The sequence below is a fragment of the Podarcis melisellensis genome (genome assembly GCF_964234715.1).
Source record: "Podarcis melisellensis genome assembly, chromosome: 2".
Classification (NCBI taxonomy): Eukaryota; Metazoa; Chordata; class Lepidosauria; order Squamata; family Lacertidae; genus Podarcis; species Podarcis melisellensis.
This window is the reverse complement of record NC_138529.1, coordinates 86,124,600-86,149,775: the sequence shown is the minus strand read 5'-3', so window position 1 is coordinate 86,149,775 and position 25,176 is coordinate 86,124,600. Positions and strand designations below refer to the sequence as shown.

Below are 25,176 nucleotides of genomic sequence, written 5' to 3'. Positions count from 1 at the left end.
ACAGCCTTTCATCTAAAGGTCCCATTGCCACCAGGGCTGTGTTCCTGCTTCTGATATACTTAGAGCAACACAACTACAGGTAGCTCCTACGGCTCTTTCTTTCTCACTGTCCCACCACCAGCAAATGTCCCCAGAAGAATTAGGGAAGAAAGCCAGAAAGGCAAATGAGCAACTTTTGAGCAACACTTCCTGTTCTCATTTCTCAGTGAAATTTTTATGTGTTTTCCCCCATTCTATGCTTTAAAAAAATGACAGGTGAGATTTAATGCCTTGCCTTGGTTCTTCCCTCTCTTTAGATCACATTTGTCTTTTTTGGGGTTGTGGCTGATTACAGGAAAGTTGATAGCTTTGCTTCAGACTATAAATCAAGACTTTGGGGGAAAGATAGGTTCTTTTGTTCTAAGCCGGCCTGCCATTTAAAATTGTGTGCATCATTCTGTAAACAATCATCCCTAAGTAGTCAACTGTGTGACCGATACATAATAGCATCAATCTTAATTGGATGTCTTTTCTGCCATACGCCCTCAAGAGTGGTTTGCGAAATGGTAGGGTAGGTCTTCCCCCAACAATTGACCCACGACTGCCCCCTCATATATGGGCTCTCACTTATACTTGGCTCCTGCTCCTCACTCTCTTATCAAAATGTTGAAAAAAAACATTTATTTCAGCAGCCTTTTAAACTGAACTCTGATTTTATAGTTTTAACACATTTTTAGTCATTCTGTTTTGGGTCTCTTGTAGGCTGCTTAGAGACGACTGGGGCTAAGCGGTATGCAAACTGTTGAAATGAAAAACAAAATATGTGTGCTGTGATACTGATCACCCCACCATTTGGACATGATACGACTTGCTGGTGTCCTAGCTCAATAGTCAATGAAGCTGAATGCTGGAAGATTCAGGATGGGCAAAAAAGAAAGTACTTCTTCACACAGCGCATAGTTAAATGATAGAATTCACTCCGCAAGAAGTAGTGATGGCCACTAATTTGGAGAGTTTTTAAGGAGAATGAAACAAACCCATGGAGGATAAGACTATCAGTGACTACTAGCCACAGTGGTGTTGTTCTACTGCTACTGTTGGAAACTGTATGCTTCTGAATACCAGTTGCTGGAAACTGGTGGAGAGAGAGAGTGTGCTGTTGCATTCAGATCCTGATTCCATGCTTCCAATAGGCATCTCACTGGCCGCTGTGAGAACCCGATATTGGGCTAGTTGGGGCATTGGCCTGATCCACAAGGGGTTTCTTACATTGCTAATAAGGGCTTGAACAAGAAAGGAAGATATGCACAAAAATGTGGGGGTAGAAAATATGGCAAGATTCCCTAAGTATAAAAAAAATATGAATCCTTTTATTTGGCTGCAGTCGTCCTGATGCTTAAGTATGAGTCTCTTGCTCTGTCCTCCAGGCCCGGAGGGGAAAGAAGGAAGATCCTTCTTTCAGTGTCCCGAAGATGAAGGATTGCCATAAAACTGAGTTTGGAAAGATTGTGCCAAATGGGTTTTATCGAATTGTGTCCTTCCACTGATTGAACATTATTTAATACAGTGGAGGCTTCCAAAAACGTAAAAGGGAGAGAAGATGATTTGCACAAATTTCCCATTTCTCCAGAAACCCCCTGTGCCACCTCCCATGCTTTCTGAAAGGGTGCCCTATCCCTATGGAGCATACTTAGGAGCAGAGGTGCTTTCAGGGACTGCTGCAGGAAGAAAGAATCCATGTAAACCACCTCCCTCTCCTTCCTGCCCATAGAAGCCACTGCTGGATCAAAGAGACTTTCAACAATTGAGGGACACAACTGCATGTAACTCAAAGATGTTCAGTCCCAAAGAGAAGCTTTTTGGGGGAGGGGGCTGCAATGTTCCTCCCAAACCTTTGCTTTTTTACACCTATTTTCTGCTGTGCAATTTTTGGCTGAGTCTTGCTCTAAGTGTGATCGATCCTAGCCAATCAAGGATCTTATAGTGGATCGGTCTTAAACTGGTGGGTCAGAACCCACTAGTTGGTCACAGCCCAATCTGAGTACTACCACCATGCAAATATATCATAAAAGATTAAGAAATGGGTCCCCAAATGCAGGTCTGGATTAAAAGTGGATCCTGGGTCTGAAAAGGTTGCAGAGATCTGAGGTAGTGAATGTGATCATCGTAATGCCATGTAACCAATCTGTAATATCACTGAAGGCAAACCAAGTCAATATGGAGTTAGGGCAATGGTTCCTGAACAGGTGAACAATTTTGAAGCAATTACCAACAAATTGTGGGAGGATCCCCCCCCCCACTTTTTCCCCTTTCCATGAAATAATTTTTTTTTTAGCCCCAATTTCAGCAAATATACTGCAACTGAGAGAGATCAAGGCAGTTCCGTTAGTGGAGCAGCTGCTAAGGGAAAGAGGAAAACTGCAAGAAAGAAAACAGATCAGAGAACCAACGTATTCCATGAAGATAGATGCACGCAACATGGTTTTTTCCCCCCACTTGAATGTCTGTACTGTGAATTTTCTTTTTAAAGAGTTGGATTCATGTGTTTATATCACAAAATGTTAGCTGAACCAGAAAAAGTTGGCTGCATCAGCTCTTCCAAAATGATTTCCCTTGTGGCCAATGGAAAGAGAAAACATTTCCTTAACAAATCCTGGCGCTCTTTCCAAAACCCAAACCACTTAGCTCTCCCTCTTGAGATGTTTGAGCACTAGGTTATTTACAGGTCCTTGTGGGGCTACTGCTCCCATGCCCACAGCCGCTGCTGTTGCCAAGAACAAATGGCAAGCGCCTGCTAGAGAACACAGGGATTTGAAAGCTCACTGCCACCTGCAGTATTGGCAGCTTCCACACAAGAGATAACAATTGTACCAACAAAGCTGTTGATCCAACACAGGCTGTCATAGCACAGGGCAGATTTTGTTTTGAAAATATTCTCCAGCTTTATATTTCCCGCAGTGCAACTCTTCAGGTTGTACCCTACATAGTGGCAGGGAATAATCATCACATGCCACCGCCAGATGAAATACAGCAGGATTTTTTATTGTCTTTGATTAAAGCTAGTATTTGCTAGAAGAGCACAACAGTTTGATCCTTAGCAGTTTCCTTACTGAGTTGAAAGATCTCCTTTTCGGATCATTACTGTTGCACCATGTTGTTGAGGAAGGATTGGCCTTCTTTGCTAACCACACCGCATCCCCAAGCACCTTCTTCTACGTGCTCCTGAAATTATTTCCAAAGATAGAAAAAGGCACTTCATAAAATTTAGCAGCTTGCCACAAGAACAATATAAATCTCAATGGGAGCCAAGTATATAAATGAATAACATGCAAACCTGTGGCATAGCACTTGCTTGCCAAGTGGGAAGTTTAAAAGGCTTTCCCCAGTTAAACAAAGAAGCAATTGCTGGCTTTGGTTCACTGCAGGGAACAGAGAACAAGAGCTTCAATAATACTTCAAGCAGTTTGAATGAGCACTAGGAAGCAATGCTGTAAGACGTTCCCCCACCTTCCGCCTCCATATATATCGCAAGACAAAAGAAACTTAGTTTTCAATACTGCCAGTTTGCTTGGCAAAGCATGGAGATAGTCTGTGCATGGCAGATGCCTCCTGAGAATGACACCTACCCAGACCCTTGAGCTCATTGGTCACCTGGGCTTAATTGGCCGGGGGGGGCAGTTTCCATTGGAAAATAATGTGGAGATTGACTCTCCACTGTTCCCTGATAGCTGCTTTGAAGAGGAATTTAATGGAGAGTTTAAGATTTGCAATCTCTCATGTGTCTTATCATTAAAGACATAATACATTATTCTGCACAGTGCTATTAATATCAATTAGTTACCAGTGTTTGCCCAGTATAACAGCTACTTCAAAATAGACACGTTTTAAGAAGGATATTGACAAACTGGAACGTGTGCAGAGGAGGGCAACCAGTATGATCAAGGGTCTGGAAACCAAGCCTTAAGATGAAGGGTTGAGGGAGTTGGGTATGTTTACCCGGGGGGGGGGGGGAAGGAGACTGAGAGGAGATATGATAGCCATCTTCAAATATCTCAAGGGCTGTCATGTGGAAGATGGAGCAAGCTTGTTTTCTCCTGCTCTAGGGCTCAAAGCAATGGCTTCAAATTACAAGAAAGGAGATTCTGACTAAACATCAGGAAGACCTTTCTGACAGTAAGGGCTGTGGAATGGTCTCCCTTTCCTCGGAGGCTTCTAAGCAAAAGTTGGATGGCCATCAGTCATGGATGCTTTAGCTTAGATTCCTGCATTGCAGTGGGTTGGATTAGATCAGTGTTTCCCAACGTTGGGTCTCCAGCTGCTTTTGGACTACAATTCCCATCATCCCTGACCACTGGTCTTGCTAGTTAGGGATGATGGGAGTTGTAGTCCAAAAGCAGCTGGAGACCCAAGGTTGGGAAACACTGGATTAGATGACCTTTTGGGTCCCTTTCAACTCTACAATTCTATGCGCAGTATAAATTAAACATGCAGTAAGGCACTGTAGGTGCATCTGACTTGAAGGGGGAAATATCTTCCCATTCCTTCTAAAAATAGCAAATCTGTCTGACCCAGATTATGCAAGTATAGCACATGAAACAATCTCCCTTCCATTCTTCCATTGTACTCCAGTACCAGGCTCCCGTCAGTCTTGCCTTGGAGCTTCAGAAGCAAGGAGTTTCAAACCACAGAGAGAAAAATATTCCATTCATAACATTTCTTTAATGTTTTAAATCAAAGAATCATGGCTTTTCTATATTTAGATGCCTCTACCAATGACAGCCTTAATTCTTCTCTACATCCAGTGAGTTATTATGGAAAGGGTTGCAGGCATATCTGACCTGATTCCATTTTTGACTCTTTCATTTCCTCAAAACTAGAGATGGGGGAGAAATTCATTCCAGTTTGCATTTAAAGGCTGCCCAACCGAATTCATACTTTCTGAAACAATACATGAATGGAAACACAGCCATCCTTCAAAATTCACCCTTCTCTGAATTTTGCAATGCAGTTCTCTAGTAATGTCTATAGAATGCATATACAAGGCTAATGTGTGCATAATAATGCATACATTTTTTTAATTGTGTTTTTAATACAGTCCTATATTGGAAGTCAAACAGAATCCATTCCAGAAGTCTGTTCGACTTCCAAAACATTCGGAAACCAAATCATGGCCACATCAGACGTTCGGCTTCCAAAAATAGTTTGCAAACTGGAACAGTCACTTCCAGGTTTGCAACATTCGGGAGTCAAAAGGTTCAAGAACTAAGCTGTTCGAAAACCAAGGTACGAATCTGTTGGTAGTCGCCCAGAGTGGCTGGGAAAACCCAGCCAGATGGGCAGGGTATACATAATGATAATTATTTATTATTATTATTTACAAATATGCATTATATTTGCAAAAATGTATATATTCATGAAAATTACATAAAAAGGGGTCTATTGAGGGAAATGTCCTGATGAATTTTCATGAGGATTAAAAACAAAACATGGCAGAGTGTTGTGGAAATGTGGAGAACTGAAGCAGAGATTGGGGAAATGAAAAACTGAGAGAAACCAGAAATAAAGTTTGTCTATCCCTGTTTACAGTTCTATTTAATTTGGGTTGAAGGTGACTCATTTACCTGCATGTGGTGCTGACTGTGATATTTTTATTTTACTGTTCAATTTCAGTAACGTTGCCTCAATAGCAGCCAGAGCAGTCTTCAATCCTGTTCAGTTTGTCACATTGACAAATTCTCCCTAGGTGTGAGCTTGCCAACCCACACATGCATGGAGTAATGAGCTCCTGTTTGTGAGGTAAACACCGTTCATCCCTTCACTTAATATCTTCCCCGGGCACAATTTTGCTAACATATGGCTCTGTTAATATAATCTGAAAGTGGAAAATACAAACAGGCAGCTATTAGGAATAATACATGAGGGTGGCATGACCACAGTCTGGGAAAGTTGTTTGTTCTCCGTTGTAGCAATGGAGGACCTCTTGCCTTGCCTTCCAAAACAAATTGGCAGTGAACGCAAGCAGCAATAATGCAGGTGGAAGATAAGGCTTGCTTCAGGAAGCCCAGCTGTTTCCTTGGAAAGAGCCGCTGAGTCTTGTACATGGATTTGTGGATTGAGCAAACATACTGTACCATTTAATTATTAAAGGAGAGCAACACCGACGTCTGCCGCTTTCTCAGAATAGCAGCATGCATTTTTCAAGCTGAATCCACAGCGCTGCTTTCTACCTCATAAGCTCCTTTGCCTCACATGGAAAGGCCTTTAACATCACGACCCATGTAATGGGCTGTTTAGTGAATTGTCCTGGGAAGGGTGCCTTAGAGATGGGTGTACTCTGATTTTGTTAGATAGATTAAACTACACATTCAGATATCTCTCTGATGTTTAGTTTCAAAATGCCTAGATTGTCCTGCATTTGAGAAGAGATGAAGGAGTCATGGAACTTATAAAGACATGTTTAGATGACATTGGACATCTCTAGACTGATGGTGTGCACTATATGTTTTGAAATACTATAGTAGTAGTGACAAGGGGAAGAGGGAATTTAAAAGGATTTAAAAGTGCGACATAATTTGCAGATAGCTACTTCAGAGCTTTCTCATAATCTGTTGAGTTTCATTCATATATCGAACGAAGATAAGTGTCCAAATAATAATGCCCAATATATATTGTTGAATATGGATTATGATCCCATTGACTTTTTCTGTGCTGCAAATGGATGTGCACATTCTTCTTTTCATCATTGCTTTACTTCCTCCACCTTCTTGGAAACATTTCAAACACCAGCCCTCATGAATGAAAATGGATCTTCTTGCAAAATTGTGTTTTAATACACTTCATTCAATTGCTGCCCCATTGTGCGTACAAAGGCAGCTCTTTCTTTAAATGAACTATGAAAGGGATGCATATGGGCCTTGAGGCGAGGCCTATTATTGTGCCATTTCATGACAACGTTCTGGGGACTATGTGATCTCTCCTCTTTTTTTGTAGGGAATAGCCTTCCAGCATGGGAAAGAGTTTCTGGTTTAATAGCAGAGAGCTTGTGAAATTCTAGGTCATTTTCAAGCTTTATGGCACATATTCTGCTTATGACTTGGGAGTTTTGATGAGAGTCTGACCCTCTTTAGTAACTGTTGTAAAATAAAAGCGGAGTGTGAATATGTAAACAGGACACTACATTTCTTTACTTTGGAAATCATATGCAGGGCACATTGTAAAATAATTGTGAGTAATCACAGGTGTCTGAAAGGCAAATTTATAAAATGTATGTATTTCATTCCGCATGGTCTTCTTAAAATCAATTAAAATATAACACTGAAGTAACGCTGAGGCTGTAAACCTGGATCCGCTTACTTCTGCAAAAATCTATTGATTTCCTTTAGTAAAGCTTTAGTCTGAATAATTGTGTTTGGGAATGAGGCCTTGATCAAATAGACCATACAGCGGCCGTTTACACCCTATAACCCACAGGGGAGCATTTAGGTGTGCCTTTGATAGACATTCTTGGGAAATAAGAAAGATATAAAGGATACAGCTGAAACAACTAAAGAGTTGCGTGGATGCTAAGAGGGTCAGCCAGATGCTGTTTTGTGTTGTGCTAAATGTAGAGCACTTTAAAAAGAGGTGATAAAAATATAATGTGGAAGCCATAGGTCAGTGGTAGAATACATGCATTGCATGCAGAAAGCCACCTGTTCCTGGCATCTTCAATTGACAAAACAATTTGAGAAAGCCCCTTGGTTGAGGCCCGGAAGAGCTTTCAGCAGTCGCAGAAAATAATATTGAAGGAGCGGGCAGATCATATCATGCATAGTGCAATAGAACGGTTTGAATTGTAATTAATGGTAGAACTCAAAGTCACCCATGACCTTTCAGCCAATGTCTCACTCCTGGTCTGCAGTGTGACTTGGGCTGATAGGTAATATAAGGAGCATTGGCTCCATTTTGATTGATTGTTTGTGTTTTGAAGGCAAGGAGAAAGAAGCAGATTCTATGGTATTTATTTTTTAGGTGAATTGCCTGCTCTGTCCTGTGGGTTTGCAGCAACTTTTTTTCCAAACACAAACATTTCTGTGCCCTTCTCAGAAGATGCATGCTAAAACTTATTTCTCAATTGTCCCAATAAAACTCAGGCACCCCCCTATTTTGTGAGCACAGTGCCCATTTTGGGTGCCATGATCTCATCCCGAAAAAAGTGTGAGAGCATGGACCTTTAAAAAGTGCGTCTTTTGAGGCCACAATCTCGTGCGGGTCAAGTGGCTTGTGTGGGAAGGTGGCCCCGGAAGACACTGGTGGGTACAAAAAGGTGGGTACAAAACCAGAGTACAGTGGTACCTCGGGTTAAGAACTTAATTTGTTCCAGAGGTCCGTTCCTAACCTGAAACTGTTCTTAACCTGAGGTACCACTTTAGCTAATGGTGCCTCCTGCTGCTGCTGCACCGCCAGCGCGCTATTTCTGTTCTCATCCTGAAGCAAAGTACTTAACCTGAGGTACTATTTCTGGGTTAGAAATAGTCTGTAACCTGAAGAGTCTGTAACCTGAAGTGTCTGTAACCCAAGGTACCACTGTACTATATTCAGAGTGCTTCCAATAAAGGAACAACAACAAAATCAGCAGAGGTTAGTGGAAACCATTCCATAAGGCAATTGTTATTAGGATGGGTGAGACTGTTCTTGTGAGCACTGGCTTCAGTGGCGAGGAGGTTACCTTGGACAGCTTCATGCAAGGCTCAGGCTGGAGACTTCATTAGAGCAGAACTCAGACCTTGCTTCAACTGCACTCATCCTTAAATGTAAAGGGACCCCTGACCATTAGGTCTAGTCGTGACCGACTCTGGGGTTGTAGTGCTCATCTTGCTTTACTGGCCGAGGGAGCCGGCATACAGCTTCTGTGTCATGTGGCCAGCATGACTAAGCCGCTTCTGGTGAACCAGAGCAGCACACAGAAACGCCGTTTACCTTCCCGCCAGAGTGGTACCTATTTATCTACTTGCACTTAGGGGTGCTTTCGAACTGCTAGGTTGGCAGGAGCAGGGACCGAGCAACGGGAGCTCACCCCGTCACAGGGATTCAAACCACTGACCTTCTGATCAGCAAGTCCTAGGCTCTGTGGTTTAACCCACAGTGCCACCCACGTCCCGCGCTCATCCTTAGACTAGCCTTAAATAGCAGATTCAGCTCTGCCTTGTAGCTAGCTTCTCTGAGAGGCACCTTTTCACTGAAAGGGCCCCAGCCTGTGTTAGCAGTCATTGACTCAGGCAAACAGGGGGCTCCAGTAGGGTTTCTGAGTCAGATGCAAAGCATCCTTAGGCCAGAGGCCTAAGGCCCAACAGGCTCCTTGCAGAAGTTCTCCCAGATAGTTAGATGCTACTAAGGTGGGACCTGAGGTCCCTCACCTTCTCTAAATCCATAGCAACATCGCCTGAAGAAGGGAAGTCAAACCCTTGGGGCAGGACAGCCAATTAGAACTAGCCATTTTGAAATTAAGTAAATTAATCCAGGCCATTGTGCCAACATAAGTAGAATTCATCATGACATTTGCCACATATGTATTCCTGACTCTAATAACCAGGCGAATAAATCGTTTTTTGTTTCGTTCCCACGCTATCTTTGCAAATAAATGGGATGGTGTGGAGTTTTAGTGGCGCTCCCATGTTTTTTGATCTGAATAATAAAATTAAATAATAATCTAAAATTCACTTTTCTTTTTCCTGGAACCACAGTGGCTTATACTGTATGATTCACAGGAGTATCTCACTATAGAAGTGATATTACAGCTCTTTCTAAATGTAGCTGTTGAAATGTTATCTCTTACAAAGGGAAAGCCCAGACCTACGCTCTATTCGCATCACATTTCATATCTAAAAATAGGAGCTAAGTGTGTCCCGTAGGGCTTGTAATGCGTCTTCCTCCTCTTAGTGAGAAGGGAGTAGCTGCAAGTTTGAATGAGAGCCAAATGGTCACTGAATCCTGGAATCGGTGAGTTGAAAGGAACCCTGACATCTTGTACTCCTTCCCCTAAACTAGCGCTCTCCAGATGTTTCGGACTATATCTCCCCATTAGCCAATGGTCATCATAGCTGTTGTATCCAAATCATCTGGAAGGCCCCAGGATGGGAAAAGCTGCCCTAGGCTAATCCTGTGCCGCAAGGCAGAACCACTTATCAACTCAGCTTGGAGTAGAGGTCTGGACAGCCATCTCTTGGGGGTGTTGCTCTAGCTCCTCATTGGCTGCATTAAACAGAGGCGGAGCTAGATGGCTTACAAGACACACGTCTGCCCAACTCTATGATCCTGGCTCTTGGCTGCTCCAAGGGCAGATCAGATATTACACCCCATGTGGAGGAAGGCAATAAAAAGTTCAGCAAAATGGAGCCTTGCCAAATGGATGCGATTTGTGACATTTGTATGTCATGCCAGTCATGTAAAGCAGTGTTTCCCAACCTTTTTTGGGCAAAGGCACACTTGTTTCATGAAAAAAATCTCGAGGCACACCACCATTAGAAAATGTTTAAAAAATTAACTCTGTGCCTATATTAACTATATATAAAGTAACTCTCTTTAATAGGAATCAAATAAACACAAAGAAAGTATTTTATAATTACTTTATTATGAAATAGTAAGTAAACAGAAATATGAAAAATTATAAAATACTTTATTCAGTGCGCAACCTGGGCCACAGCCCCTCCTTCCTCCCGACCCAAAAATTGTCTCTGTCGGGAAGCACTTTAAAATGACTGGCTGATTCCAAAAAGCCCCCCCCCCCTTCCCACCAACAGCAAGCAGATGGGAAATTCCTGGGCCCCCGAAAGCAAGATCGTCCTTCAAACTACACCCCGCCCCGCAATCACCTTGGGTGCAACTTCCGTAATGCTTGTGCAAACCTCCTTTTCCTGGCCGTTTTGCCTGTCTAAACGGCGCGCCTCTCCCCCTCCCGCGTCAGTGACACCAGTGACAAAACGGCAGCCCCTGGAAGCTGGCAGTCATCACGCACGCACGGCGGAGGGAGGCAGGCAGGCGGGCGGCTGCCCCCTTTGGCTCCGAGGCGGCTAAGCGCCACCGTCCATCCCCCCACCCCGTCCGTTCCCGTGATCGGAGCCCAAGTGTGCGCACGGGGGGGGGGAAGGAGGGCGCGGGGTGGGTGGAGGCGCTTCCCTGCTTCTCTCTCTCTCGCTCGCTCTGCTGCTCCCGCCGCCCGGGAAGGAATAGGTAACCTTCTGCCCATGAATTATGCACCGCGCGCAGAGATTCCTGCAGGCGGGCGCCGCGATCCACAGACACTCCCCTGCCCAGCTTAAGAACGAGCATGTCCCCCCCATATTTTTTTGTTTTGTTTTCTAAGCGTCCGTGCAGATTGCGTTCTCCTCCTCCTCCTCCTCCTCGCGCGGATCCAGAGGGCTCCTCCGCTTCCCAGCCCAGCCTCTTCTCTCCTTTGCAGTTCGACGGGGGGGGGGGGGAGATGGCGCCGTGTCCTACTTCGGAGTGAGTGTGTGTGGCCAGCGCCAGCGAGGAGACCCAAGTTAGGCAGAGGCTTTCCGCGGGGCGGAGGCAGAGAGAGAGAGAGAGAGACACCGAGGAGTGCGCTCTTCCGACGGAGCTCCCGACCCACAAGCAAGGCGGCTCCGGCGTCCCCACGAGCGCACACACAAAACACGCCCGCGGCCAGAGACGTGTCTGCCCGCACAAGCTTTAGTGACTCCCACGGCACACCAGGCAACGTCTCGCCGCGGAACACCGGTTGGGAAACACTGATGTAAAGCATACCAATACCAGTACTCTACATCCCTGGCAGGGATTGTGAGTTACACAAGGCCACCATGTGCAAGAGTTGCTTTTTGTTTGGATTTTTTTTTTACAGCCTTGGGTTATGTGCATGTGAACTTTAAATTAGTCCTTACATGCCATCTTTCAATTTAAACATTCACAAATATTTCTTTAACATTTCCTTAACCCTTTGGGTTTGGGTGGCAGGACCCTGCTGTTTCATGAGTCTCACCCTTGGATTCACGTCTTCAAAGGCCTCTAGTTTATAAATAGAAGTGACAATAATTCACTGCCTGCCAATAAAGATATCAGGATTTTATAATGTGACAGATACCTTCATTTAATGGCAGTGGGAACTGCTGGAGAGCCATGGTATATATTTACGGCCCATGTATAGAACCAGATTTTTGTGTCTGGCTAAGTCTGGATAGCGTTGGCAATTTTACACTTCTTGCGTGTTTGTACACTGGATTGCAATGAATTCAGCTCATAGCTCTTTCATCTTTTTGCCTTTTGCCAGCTGCACAGCGATGCTTCAGTCCACTTTTAGCTAGTCAGCAATGTTATCCTGTTCTGAAAAAGTGGGACACAGAGCTGTTAAGAATGCCTGGCTGGTGGATAAACTAACTTCACAAAACGATTTACACCACTGGAGCTGCTGAAAAATGTACTTTCATTTTTTATTGAGGGTTTTGAGATGGTTTGATCTCTCTTTGAAAGTACTACATGAGATTCACCCATGATGAAGCATAATCATGTTTTGAACACTTTGGGCAAGTAAATTGGCTTCTGGGCACCTTGGAGATATTCTCATATTTTGTTCTGATCCTTGCTTCCTCTGCTGCCAGCCTGATCCCTGGCCAACTGGATTTGCAAGTTTTCAGCAAATCCCAAAAAGTGTGACCAGGTCTCCTAGCTGGTTAATTATTGCAGAATCACTGTTTCATTTTGCCGGTTTATAGTGATCTGACTTGGTCTTCACCATTTGGCTGCCTTAGCCAAGTCCCATCCTGAGCCACTGTCTCTTATTTAGGGCAGAGGTGCCCAGTTGCGTTTTATGACATCACATGGTAATTTCAACCCATGAAGGGTATAATAATGTGAGCCCCTACTGCCTGCTGAAACTAGAGCAACATTTTATAGATGGGCTGCTTAACTCTCTTACTCCTTACTCTTCACCAGCTGATGGGCAGAGCAACCCAAACACCAAGCTTGTTGAGCTCCACCCAGCTCTCCTGATTAACTGGCCACGTGTGCTGGGGCTGATGGGAATTGTAGTCCAAAACATCTGCAGGGCACCAAGTTGAGCAAGGCTGATTTTAATAATTCATTGTTATTCCCCCTTAACCCCATGGCAAAACTGTGAGACATAACCTTTATATTTCTCAGATCAAATCCTCACATCTTCGGGTTCCTTGTTTGCAGTGGCTTTTATCATACACGTTCTTAGTCTTATTTAACTAAGTTTTACTCAGAGTAAATCTGTTGAATTTAATGGTCTTAACATAGCCATGTTTATCGATTTCAGTGGGTCTACTCTCAATAAAACTTAGTCAAATACCCCCCCTTTTCCTTATTTGCTGAGAACTTTACAGTGAAATGGAGAGCTCTTTCCTGTATTTTAAAGTGTTGTTTTTATAAGGAGACACATGTGGATAAAAATAACCCTACAGTTGCTAATGACTATGTTAATATCTTAGACTCTAGGACTTAGAAAGGATTCTTAGAATGATAGGGTGTCTGCGATATATATAAATAATTTGAGGGACAGAGACAGAAATGTAGAATAGCGATTTCACATTAACCTAGCCTGAGTGGCACAAATAACAGCTAAACACAATCCTGAGGAATTCTTGAGAAGGGGGAATGTTCCCCTTCTCCCTTCCCCTCTTCCCAGCTCCTTCCCTCTCACTCCTTTCTGCCAGAACATGAAGCACAACTCCATTTCACAGTAATCATAAATTAATTTAAAGCCAGCAGCCCCTCACGGAGCCAGGCAGAGGTGTTGAGGGAGAAGCTATACAGAGAGAGCTATGTGAGGCAGGCATTGGGAAGACTGCGATCCAGGGAAGATGTTTGCTGTTTCCCTGAAGTGCCGGCTTGGCGTGGTGAGACGCCGGAACAAAGGTACTGCCGGGGTCCTGGCGGGGGCAGTGGGGCTTAGGGTAGCATCTTAATGGCTTTCTCAGAGACATTCTCTAAAGGGGAGGCAAGCAGAAAGGTGAAGCGATTTCTAGTTTCGATGCTTTACTTTTGGGTTGGCCAGACAAGAGGAAAACTAGGCTGCATACCTTCAGGCTGCTGTGTGTTTGGGGATGGGGGGAGGGGAAGCTCATTTCCCCCACCCTCGTGATAATGCAATTATGGGGGAGGGTTTTTTGGAACTTTTCACCCCCCCTTCTCTTAATTGCCAGGTGCCAATGCATAAGCTGTAATGAAAGATTTCCATACATCTCTACTTCCTACAGAAGGGTTCTTAGTGCACCTTGCCAGATGCGGGATGGACAGTTCCATCCTTTGTTTCACAAGATCGCAAAGTTGTTTGACAATTGTGTTCTCGGAAGGTTGGGCTGAGAGAAGAGAGATTGCAGGGTGGGAGTGAAGATGAATCACAGGTTACAGGGGAGATGCTTCCAGTAATCATAGGATAAATCTATTGCGAGGCTGAAACTCATTAATAAAGTCAAAGAATTATTGGCACAAATTCACTTCCCATCACCTACAGCATACCGCTACACAAAATTAATCAAGTTTTATCCATGGAGTGCAAGACTGCCAGTGCTGGTTGCAGAGCTTTTAATTTCAAAAGTATTTGGGTGGCTGGGGGGGTGGGGAGACTGATTTCAGAACTTTACTGCTGTGGCAAAGCCCTTTTGTTTTCTTCTGATATGATTCTTGTGTACTCTTGTGCTGACCCTTGATCGGTGGGGTTGTGATGAAAGGGGAGCACTGCAGAATGCAAAATGTAATAAAATGGAGAGAGAAAACGAATGTAAAAAATTGGATTTGTTTAGCAATGCGAGACATTAATGTGCTCCCCAGTACCAGGCACATCTAAGTGTATGTCATTCATTGCTAGGGATGGAGCAGAAAATGGATTCAGTTTGCTTTTAAAGGGGAACCCACCTAATTTGCACTTTCTGAAAAAATAATAATATGTGAACTGTAGAGCTATCTTTTAAAATCCACACTTCTCTGAATTTTGCAACAAAGTTCCAAAGCAGAGTAATACAAAAATACATGTACAAGGGGGTTAATATTCTATTAGGGAATATTGCTTTGCAAAAATATGTTAGGCAAAACTGCACACAGCAACACACACACACATGAACATATACATATAGAAAAAAATGCACCAAAACGCTGATGAATTTTCATGATGACTTTAAAAAAATGTAAACTGATGTGGAAATGTGGAGAACTGAACTTCAGATTGGAAAAATGGAAAACAGAGGAAAAACAAAAATTGGCATAACATATAGGTGTAGAAAGGACTAAAGCACACACACAAAAAAAGTTATGGACCTTTTATAGAATAATGATTGTCACAGTCTAGATGTAGGTTGCATATTACTGATTTTCTTAAAGAAACAAGCTCAGCTTCTTTTGCTTGGGTACATCAAGCCTTCATGCTTGATGGAGACAGCTTGGATATTGCTTGAAACTCATTCAGAAGAACAGCAAGCTCCGAACTTCAATATAATAAAGAGAGTCTGATATCAGCTCTGCATGTTAAGACTCAAGCATGTTTATGTTTCTAAAGTGAAAGTTGGCAGGGCCCAATTGTGTCTGGAGCTTGTGTTTCACGAGATGGTTTCTTCCATGGTCTTAAATGTATAGAAGCTACTTGTGGTGGCAGCTTAGTGGTGAGAGAAAGGCAATGTGCCCAAGTTCAAAGGCACTTTGAGACTTTCCAAATTCCAATCTAATTATTTCTGCTGGTAAAATTTTCAGTCCCACTCCCACTCATGGGGGCAGTAAATGCTACACTTTTTGCCCTTCATAAAGTCCCAAGGAAAAAAATCCTTAGCTGAGAACAGCACAGGAGTCTGATGATGAGAACCACCAAACCTCCCCCTTAAGTGAACGGCAGTAAAAGGAGAACAGCTCAAACTGGGCCATTGATCACTGCATGCAAGTGAAGGCATTTTAGCATCAGGCTTTGGAGTGGTCTCCTTTGTATGTTTTCTGTCATTCCTGATGTACCCGTGAGGAAGAGAAAGGCAAGCCTGCTCTTTCGGTTCCAAATCTTATTCATTGTCTAATGCAAACATCTGTCTCCCCTCTCCTCCCACTCAGGATTCCTGCACTGCAAGGAAAGGATTTTAAAATAAAATGCTTAATTCTGGTTATCTTTTCCAATACTACAATAACTGGAATATATTTGCAATCATTCTGCTAAAAGCAATGGGCACCTTTCATGGTTCACACACAGTTCCCCAGTCTAAAGAAATTAGTTTTGAACTGAAATGGGGAGAGGTAAATTCCATGAATATTCCTTACCTCTATGAAACGTGCCCACCACACCTTTTACAATTTCCACTGTAAAACGGTGTGAAATTGTTCACACAGGGCTGAGCGTTAGGAGAGAAATTATGTTGGTAATGGGGCTCATAAACCTCCCTCCAATTCAGCTGTACATATATGCCTTGTTGAGGAGAGATGAGGGTTAGATAGGGCTTGTCAGCCTGGGAAGGTAGCTCATCTTGGAGAAGGAAAACTCTGGTCCTCAACCTCCACTACCTTGCAGGTTATCTTTGGGAGAAGAAAAGGCTAAGGAGTAAACCAGGAGTCAGCAAACTTTTTCAGCAGGGGGCCGGTCCACTGTCCCTCAGACCTTGTGGGGGGCCGGACTATATTTTGAAATGAAAATAATGAAAAAACTCCTATGCCCCACAAATAACCCAGAGATGCATTTTAAATAAAAGGACACATTCCACTCATGTAAAAACATGCTGATTCCTGGACCGTCCACAGGCCGGATTTAGAAGGTGATTGGACTGGATCCGGCACCTGGGCCTTAGTTTGCCTTCCCAGGGAGTGAACCCTACACAAATCCTGAGCAGAGTCTGAGGTTCATCTACTTGTATCATATAATTTCCAGCAGCACATTTACTGATGCCAGTAAAAATCAACTTCTTTACCGTAGTGTTGGATCAGAAATCAGGTGACCGAAAATTGTTGGTTTGCATATACATCCCTATGTATGTGGCAGGGAACCACTAAATGCATACAAAAATTGAAAACTTGTGCCTCTTAGATGAATGTGCAAATCTACCCAGATGGGTTTTAAAAATAAAATAAAATAAAATACAGTTTTCAGCATTATCTGAAAGAGTTTGCCTGGCTTTGTCTAATATATTTAACATTGATGTGGATCACCTACATTTATTAGTGACAGCTTTAAATATGGGCATTAATCCAGTGCTAAATTTTGCTACTTTGATCAAGGATTAAATTGAGCTGGAATTGGGTTTCAAATGAAGTGCTAGGAAGGAAGAAAGGATAGCTATTATCCAACTTCTGCATATTTAGCTATCGGATACTCAATTAAATACTTGCATTATCACTATATTTTTATGAACTCCATTTTCTCACAATCAAATGTTTCATTTAATGTGTGGCATCTGAGGCTGGCAACTGAGGTGATCTGCAAGAACGCATGAAGTCTTCAGGGTTTTCTCCCTGATCCATAAATATTCTCTTCTTAATATACTTCCGCCCTTGGTTATCTCTTGTGTTGTACAAGCCCGGAAGAGACATCTGTCAGTTGACATATAAAAAAAGCAAACCAGGAACCCAATCATACGATGCTTCCAAGAACTAAATCTGTGCAGCTAGGAAGAGAAACAAAGTTGTACAGAGGAACGTATATAAGCAAAGGAATCAAAATATGTCTGCGATCCATCACGAGATGTTTGCAAATGTTTGTCACAGTCTAAAAAACCCAGACATTTGTGCATAAGGCACCTTCAGTTTGGTTACGCACGGCTGATGCACATAAAGCTGTGCATCCACATCACAGTGCTATATGCCTCATTTCTCTCACTTCCCTCTACAGGCAAAACTGCTTTCTTGACCACTGGACCCACTACTGGTCTCGCCTGCTCAAACCGCTGGAGCCTGAATTCGCATGCAGGGGAAGTCCCTAAGTCACTGAGGGTTTGAGACCCACTGACTACCCTCACTTGGTTTAGCTGGCCAGTCAAAGCTGTTTCCAGAGTGTAGCCGCTGTCGTGAGTGCAGGGTGGGGGCCAGAGGTGGACACACTACCCCAGAAGGAGCACAAAATGTCCTCCACCAGGAGTACCAACCCCCAACATGCCAAACACCACTGCAAATATTAAAAAGTTTAGTTTAGCATCATTTAATCACCCTAGATGCAATTGCCAGGATGTTCATAGAAAAGATCGTGCAGATAAGCAAAGTTCCCTGGGCTCAGTAATAGAGCACACTTTCTACATGCACAAGGTCCGAGGTTTAATCCCTGACATCTCCCTTTAAAAGGATTAGGTGGTCATTGATTATAGGAGATTTCTACTACTGCAAATGTATCTATCCCACACTGGTTCCACATGACATCCTTTTAAGTTCAAATTATTGTCTCATCTAATATGACCTGAACACCGGTCTCATTTGTTTTGTTTTTACTTATAGTACTCAATTTGCTCAAGTGAAAGAAATAAGGAAACAGGACGGAGTCCCTAAATTATTAACACAGTACATGTGTAAGCTTTAAAGCTACAAATGGATGCAAACAGAGAGGTGAGCAGACAAGCTTCCTGCAGCATTAGCATAGAGATCTGGGTTAGCCCTGCAGGAGCTGATGAATCACTAACACCTTGGTCAGAAGAAGCAGAGCATGCTAAGTGATGTGTGCATGTGTGTGCGTGCGTGTCTCTCCTCATTCTTACTGATGGGAAACACCCCCCTCCAAAAACAAAATAAAAAATAAGCTGATGATTGGGGCTTGGACAGCAAAGGCACAATACTTTGCCCGCAGTTTCATCTCAGACTGCCCAGGCAATAACATACAACTAATATACTGCTTGATTGCAAACAAACAAAACACAACCATTGCAGCATCAAGTGGATGACAATTAGGTGGGCCTGCCCACCTGTCAAAATTGACCCATAAGGGGACAGATCCAGCTCCCCACCACTACTGTAAGGTACGGAACTCCTGTAATTAGGGGTAAACACATGTCATGGACAAATCTCATTCCACTCACCTGGGATCTTCATTTTTACCCACCAAGGGTCCTATTTATTTAATAGCCATGGGTGTTGGAACTTTTTGGTGTACCTTACCCACACTCCAAAAGAGCAATCAAGGAGGGAGCAGTCTCACCCCTACGTAAACACACTGAGGCCTCCAGTGGTCTGTTCAGATTGCGTTACTGGCATTAGGACTGGGGATGTAAGAAGGCATCCTTTCCAGTTATACCCTGTATTTGTTACATGCACCACTTCTTCCATTCTGCTGCAGTTCGCCTTCTCCCCAAAACTGTGTTATTCCTATTGCTGTTAACTATGCTGAAATCACATAAATTTCAAAATGAATTACATAAGTTACACTCTCATTATGTTATTCCACCCCATTCATTTCAATGCGAAGGAAACACAAAGCTAATATTGGGGGGCGTGTTACCATAATCAGTTACAGATTGTTTGGAACAGATTGATTTCTGTTCCAGACCTGGAACAAATGCGCAAATACCAGCAATTTCTGCTCTTGTTTCAGTTTTCATCAGAATTCCCCAGCAATCTTAGCTGCAACACACATTCTTAGTCCACTTGGAAGTGTACTTGGGGTGAGAGGAGATACATTTTTTTGCTCTTCTTAATTTCTACCACCCACCATCTCCTCAGTTGCTGTTCAGCTCTGTCTCGAGGATATGGAAAAGTTCTTGGATGGCAACTCTTAAAGTAATGTATGGCAAGCCCTACTCCCAACTCATCTAGAGTATGGTTTGTAGACAGAAAACCACCTTATCCTTTTTCCAGTTTCCACAGAATGTTTTCACTATAGTAGCCTGTATCTACATGAAGTAGCCCATGACCATTACAAATCATTGCGGTATGAAGTATATTGATAATTAATAAATAAATAATATTAATAATATTTACTTTTTATTATTTATACCCTGCCCATCTGGCTAGGTTTCCCCAACCACTCTGGGTGGCTTACAGCATATATAAAAACATAGTAAAATATCAAGCATTAAAAACTTCCCGATACAGGGCTGTCTCCAGGTCTTCTAAAAGTTGTGCAGCTCTTCATCTCTTTGACATCTGAAGGGAGTCATTATTTTATAACGCACACACTATCGCCCATTAGATTATTCCTGAAAACTAATGCACACAACCCCACTAATTGCACTAGCTGCATTTTCTCTGCCTGACATGGGTTATTGATCAGTTCACTGTAAGAAGAATCTGAAGGTTTGCTTGTAGCAGAAACCTGAACTGTGGATTTAAGCATTAGACATCAGTAGAGATGCTACTGGGCGGCCTCTATAAATGCTGCTGTTGCTGCACAAAATAACAACATATTTATCTATAATGTTAGGCATGGATGCAACAACAGCAGTGTATTTGCATGCAGCCTTAGGCATGGATGCAACTTGCAAGACTACACCTGGATTTTTTTTTTTAAAAAAATGTCAGACACAAACCTTATTCGCAACTGTGGGTTTTTCACCAACAGATAATGACCATATACATAAGCAGATTGGTTTTCACCTATAGCAGACGACGTATGTTTGTTTCATGGTTATATGGTTGGATTCAGATTTATTTATACATAGAGCAGATCCACTGAAACCCATGGATTGTCATAATTAACTCCCATGGATTTCAGTGGGTCTGCTTTTAGTTTGACTAAGTCTAGACCCATGATCTAGAAGGTTACATTGTAGTAAATGACCGAGAAATTCATAGCAAAGTTTATGGGAAACTCTTCGTTCACCTTCAGGCAAGTTCCTACCACACTGTGTGGGAGGGTGAGGAATTCCAACAACAAACTGTGCTGGTGAGGCCCCATCATGGTTCCCTTAAAGGTGGACTTGAGTGGAAACCACATCCACCAGGTCCACTGAGGAAGCCACATCTCCCAGCTTGCTCCCTGTTGGCTTGTTGGAATGGCTAAGGAAGACGGCCCCTGCCAGGCTGTGGCTGCACTGGGCAGCAAGCCACTGCTCCCCAGCATGACACTGGAAAGCAGCCATTTCTGGAAAGCGATGCAAAAATCCAGGTGCCAACGCAGTAAACAATTAGAATGGGTTGTCAAAGAGGGCAGGAAGCAGGTTTCTGCTACTCCCATCTGGGCTGCTGCCTATGGGACTTGGCCACTTCCTCATCTCACTTCCTTAGTGCTAAACCAGCATTTTATTCATTTATTACATTTCTATCCTGCCTTTCCTCCAAGGAGCTGCTGCTGGCATATGTGATTCCCTCCACCCCTTCCCGTTTCATCCTGCCTGAAAGCCAGGTCAGGCTGAAAGATAGTGACTGATCCACGGCGGCCCCCTAAGTTTCATGGCATAGCAGACATTGAACCTGGATTTCAAGATATTTTGGTGGTATTCTGAGAAGGCCGGGCAGTCCAAAACAGCACCCTTCTCCTTTTTTGGGGTGGGGGGGGTGGATTCTGATTAGGATTTTTGCCCTTGAAGTCTGCAGTACTGGCAAATTTCAAATACATTTTGATTAAGAGAATCTTTTGTCTAGGGAGTTAATGACTAGGTAGTACAAAGACCAAACAATTCTTGCCCAAGGACACCCCCCCAAGGGCTATGTGCATTATGTTTCTCTTATATTATGGGTGGGAAAGGAAAATATGTCAATCTGAAGGGATGAAAAAGCATTTCAGGTCTGCAAACCAGTTGCTCAATAGATCAAACTCCTTAAAGCTGAGCATTTTGCCATGCCTTGCTGTCTGTCTACAATTACCTGTTTTAAAAAGCCATGTTCCACATTTGAGCTTTGACAGGCTGAGTTTGGATTTCATCTCAATTCAAAGTTCTAGCTTTAGTGCTGAACTTTCTTCTTTTTGATTTCACAAATGATCCCGAGGGTTTTTTTAACCTACTTTTTATGCTGTTATGTTTCACAGATTAATTATGAGAAGCAGGCAACTTTTGAAATACTATATAAATCAGCATTTATTTGAATGACTTACCTTCTTAAAAAAACAAAAAAAACCACTATAGGCACTCTCCAAGATTCCTTGACTATCTCCCTGTTAGGACTTGGCATTTGGTTTCTAAAAGCAGAACAATTTGGCTTGTGTGGAGCAATAGCACTGGCAGACACGAAAACTGTAATATTCCTCATTGGGAATAATCAGAGCAAGGAGGGAAAAGTAAGATGTCAAGGGAAGATCATTGCCACAGGGGCAGGTTGAAGACAGATTATAAAATGGAGACCGGCAGGCTGGCTGAAGGTATAGAGGGAGGACCACCACCACATTATAAATTGTACAGAGAAAACAGCCAATATTTGCATTCCTCAGTAGTACCCAGTTGGCCCTGGACCATCACTTAACTTCCCAGGCCTGAATAATAGGATTTCTGGCTGAAATGGCCTATAGTTCTTTCCAGCAACCAGCATAGATCCTAGTTGGAGCCCCACAGAATTGAACAGAAGAAACATTGTGGCTTAAGCCTTTAATTGGCATGCTCATAGATAAGGAGAATTCTGCAGGTTCAGGCCAAAGTTGTGCCTCGTGAAATGATCTATAATGAATTGAAAAAGGTATTTAAGTATACCTTTCTGAAGAAACCAGAAGCCTTTCTCCTGGGCATGGTCGGCCAATTGGTGCCAAAGAAGGACAGAACATTTTTTATGTATGCAACAACAGCACCAAGAATACTCATCGCAAAGTATTGGAAGACACAAGACCTACCCACTTTGGAAGAATGGCAGATGAAGGTGATAGAATATATGGGACTGGCAGAAATGACTGGCAGAATCCGAGACCAGGGAAAAGAGTCGGCGGAAGAAGATTGGAAGAAATTTAAGGACTATCTAGGGAAATATTGTAAAATTAATGAATGTTAGAATGATGTTGGTTAGAAATTAAGTGGTTTTCAGCTGTAATGTTTAAGACAATGGGGGGGAAGGTTGAAAATTAAGTGAAAATTAATGGTGAGGATTTGCTGAACTAACAATTTGAATTGGAATACAAAAAGGGGAGGTATGAGGAGGTCTGGGAAGTAAGTTATAAAAAAATAAGTGAATGGAATTTGATGTGTTTTTTAATTGTTTTTAGTTTTGTATTTTTGTATTTTTGTTATTTCTTTTTGTTTGTGTTTTTTGTATTATTGTTCTTGTATAACTTATGAAATGTTAATAAATATCTTATAAAAAAAAAGAATGCTGGGGGGGAAAAGTTGTGCCTCGTGAAGCACACTGTTTCCCACAATGGTTCACTATATTCCTCTGGGAAGTCTACCAGCAGGACATGAAGGCAAGTGGCTCTCTACCTCTCTTGCCCCCAGCAACTAGAATTCAGGATTTGGATGGGGTATTTTTGTTCAGACCTGGTCATATATGTCTTTACCCTGGCCATCCGTGTCCGAGATGTGCCCATCCTTTTCCTGTGACTCTACTCTGCTTTAACTTTAATTCTGTATTTTAAATTGTTGTAACCCTAGGACCTGCTGGTGAAGGCTGTGTTATAAATTTAATACTACTTCTAATAAAAGCTGTAGTTGCTAGCTTTTCGTGTCAGTCTGGCACACAGAGAAGACTTAGGCTGCTTTCAGATAGGCGTTTTCAAAAGACAGGCTTTTAGGAGATCTAGACAAGGACTGCCGCGTTGTCAACTTTGAGACCTAACAGAAGACGAAAGACTATCAGCTTCAAAGAGAGACTGTTGTACTCCATCACAGTGTCTCAACCTTCCCGCTCTGCCAGCAATATATCAAAGAGTAGACCTATATATTTCTTTTCAAACTAGCAGTGCTTTCTCACTCATTGATTCCAGAAGTTAATGACTTCACTTCTGCACTTCTTGCATAGCTACCCAAGTGATGATGTTTCCTTTGCCCCCGTAATGAACAGCAGGAACTGTTTCACTGAATAAGGATGAATGGAAGGCAGAGTTGGTTACATCCTAGGCCAATAAAATCTTCTGGACGTGTCCTAGTTTATTTGTATATGTCAGGGCTGGGCATGGACAATGGTCTGGAGAGAGCCAGGCGTCAAAAACTGGGGGAAAGGACCCAATAGGATAGGCGCTAGCTCCTAAGGGCCGAAGCACTTTGGAGGGGGAGGTTTTTTTAGGGGGCAGGCCCCCTCAATGTTCAGATGGTGTTTGGCTCCACCTCCTTGTGATGCCGCACACACAATGTCAGGACATTGCATTGGGTCCTCTCAATCCTCCTGAGAAGCTGGTGCCTCTACCCAAGAGGTATCAAGATCAGAAAGCAAATCAGAAGCCAGGACTGGAGAACAAGTCAAGACTCAGGATAGGGAACCCAGTCTGGAGGACATACCTTCCCTGAAGGGTATTGAAATTGAGCAAATTAACCGCTTTTTGCACTGAGTTTTCCAGAACTGGAAGGAGCTTTTCTCCTCCTTGCTTACCAGGCAAGTCCCACTCAGTGCACAGGCTCTGCAATGCTCTTGCAAGATGTCAGATGACCCTGCAATAGCTCCTAAGAGCATTCCAGAGCCTGCACACTGAGTGGGACTTGCCTGGTAAGCAAGGCAGAGATCATATTGTATATAATGAGAACCCTACCACCTAAGCAGACTATTCAGAACTATTACTGGGAGCCACAATATTTTCTTTTGATGAGTTTACTCCAGAAAGGAAAAGCAGAGCGAATGAATTTCTTTTTATTCCTTTGATCTGAAGTTGATAATTGTAAGCATCCATAAACATGAGAAAACTGTAGAATACCACTTATTTAAAAATGGATGTTATGAATGTGTTTTCTTTTGCAAAGCAAAACCTCCATTTGCTGTAACAACAGAAATTTTAACATTCTTTTTTTAAAAAGAAAAAGAAATCCTGCTTCTGCCTTTTGAGGATTTTCTTAGTACTTTTCTTAATATCTTGAAAACAACCTTAGTTTCTTCTCTTGAAATCAGGCCAAGATGAGAATAAGCCGCTTTGACCTGAGAAACTCTTATGATTATATAGTTTACAGTCTTGCTGATTTCTGGAAGCAGAAAAATTAGGGAGCAGCAGAGACAGGCAGAGCATTTATCCTAAGTAACACAATGGTGTATCAAATGTATTGGTTTCTGTAGAGTTACAAATTAACTAGTTATCTATAAATTAATTGATATATATTAGTGTCCTGACTCCCATTCCAACTGTCACAAAACCACAACACGTTCATGAAAAAGAAAATCTACAGTTGACTAAAGCAAAAATAATCTCTAATTATATACCCTAGGGCTAGTATCCTAGTGTCC

The 25,176-nt window shown here is 42.7% G+C and overlaps 1 protein-coding gene across 9 annotated transcripts in view; it reads left to right on the top strand.

Annotated features, from left to right (window-relative positions):
- GRIP2 (glutamate receptor interacting protein 2) overlaps positions 1-25,176 on the top strand; it is a 355,815-nt gene that overhangs the window by 179,883 nt on the left and 150,756 nt on the right. For 3 of the 9 annotated variants that reach the window (XM_081901425.1, XM_081901415.1, XM_081901424.1), the window contains exon 1: positions 13,785-13,869. The exons of the other annotated variants lie outside the window; for them this stretch is intronic. In XM_081901425.1, coding sequence (XP_081757551.1) covers positions 13,815-13,869 — 55 coding nt within the window. In that variant the 5' untranslated portion in view covers positions 13,785-13,814. Of the gene's footprint in view, positions 1-13,784; positions 13,870-25,176 lie in introns of those variants that run through there. 9 annotated transcript variants of the gene reach the window in all.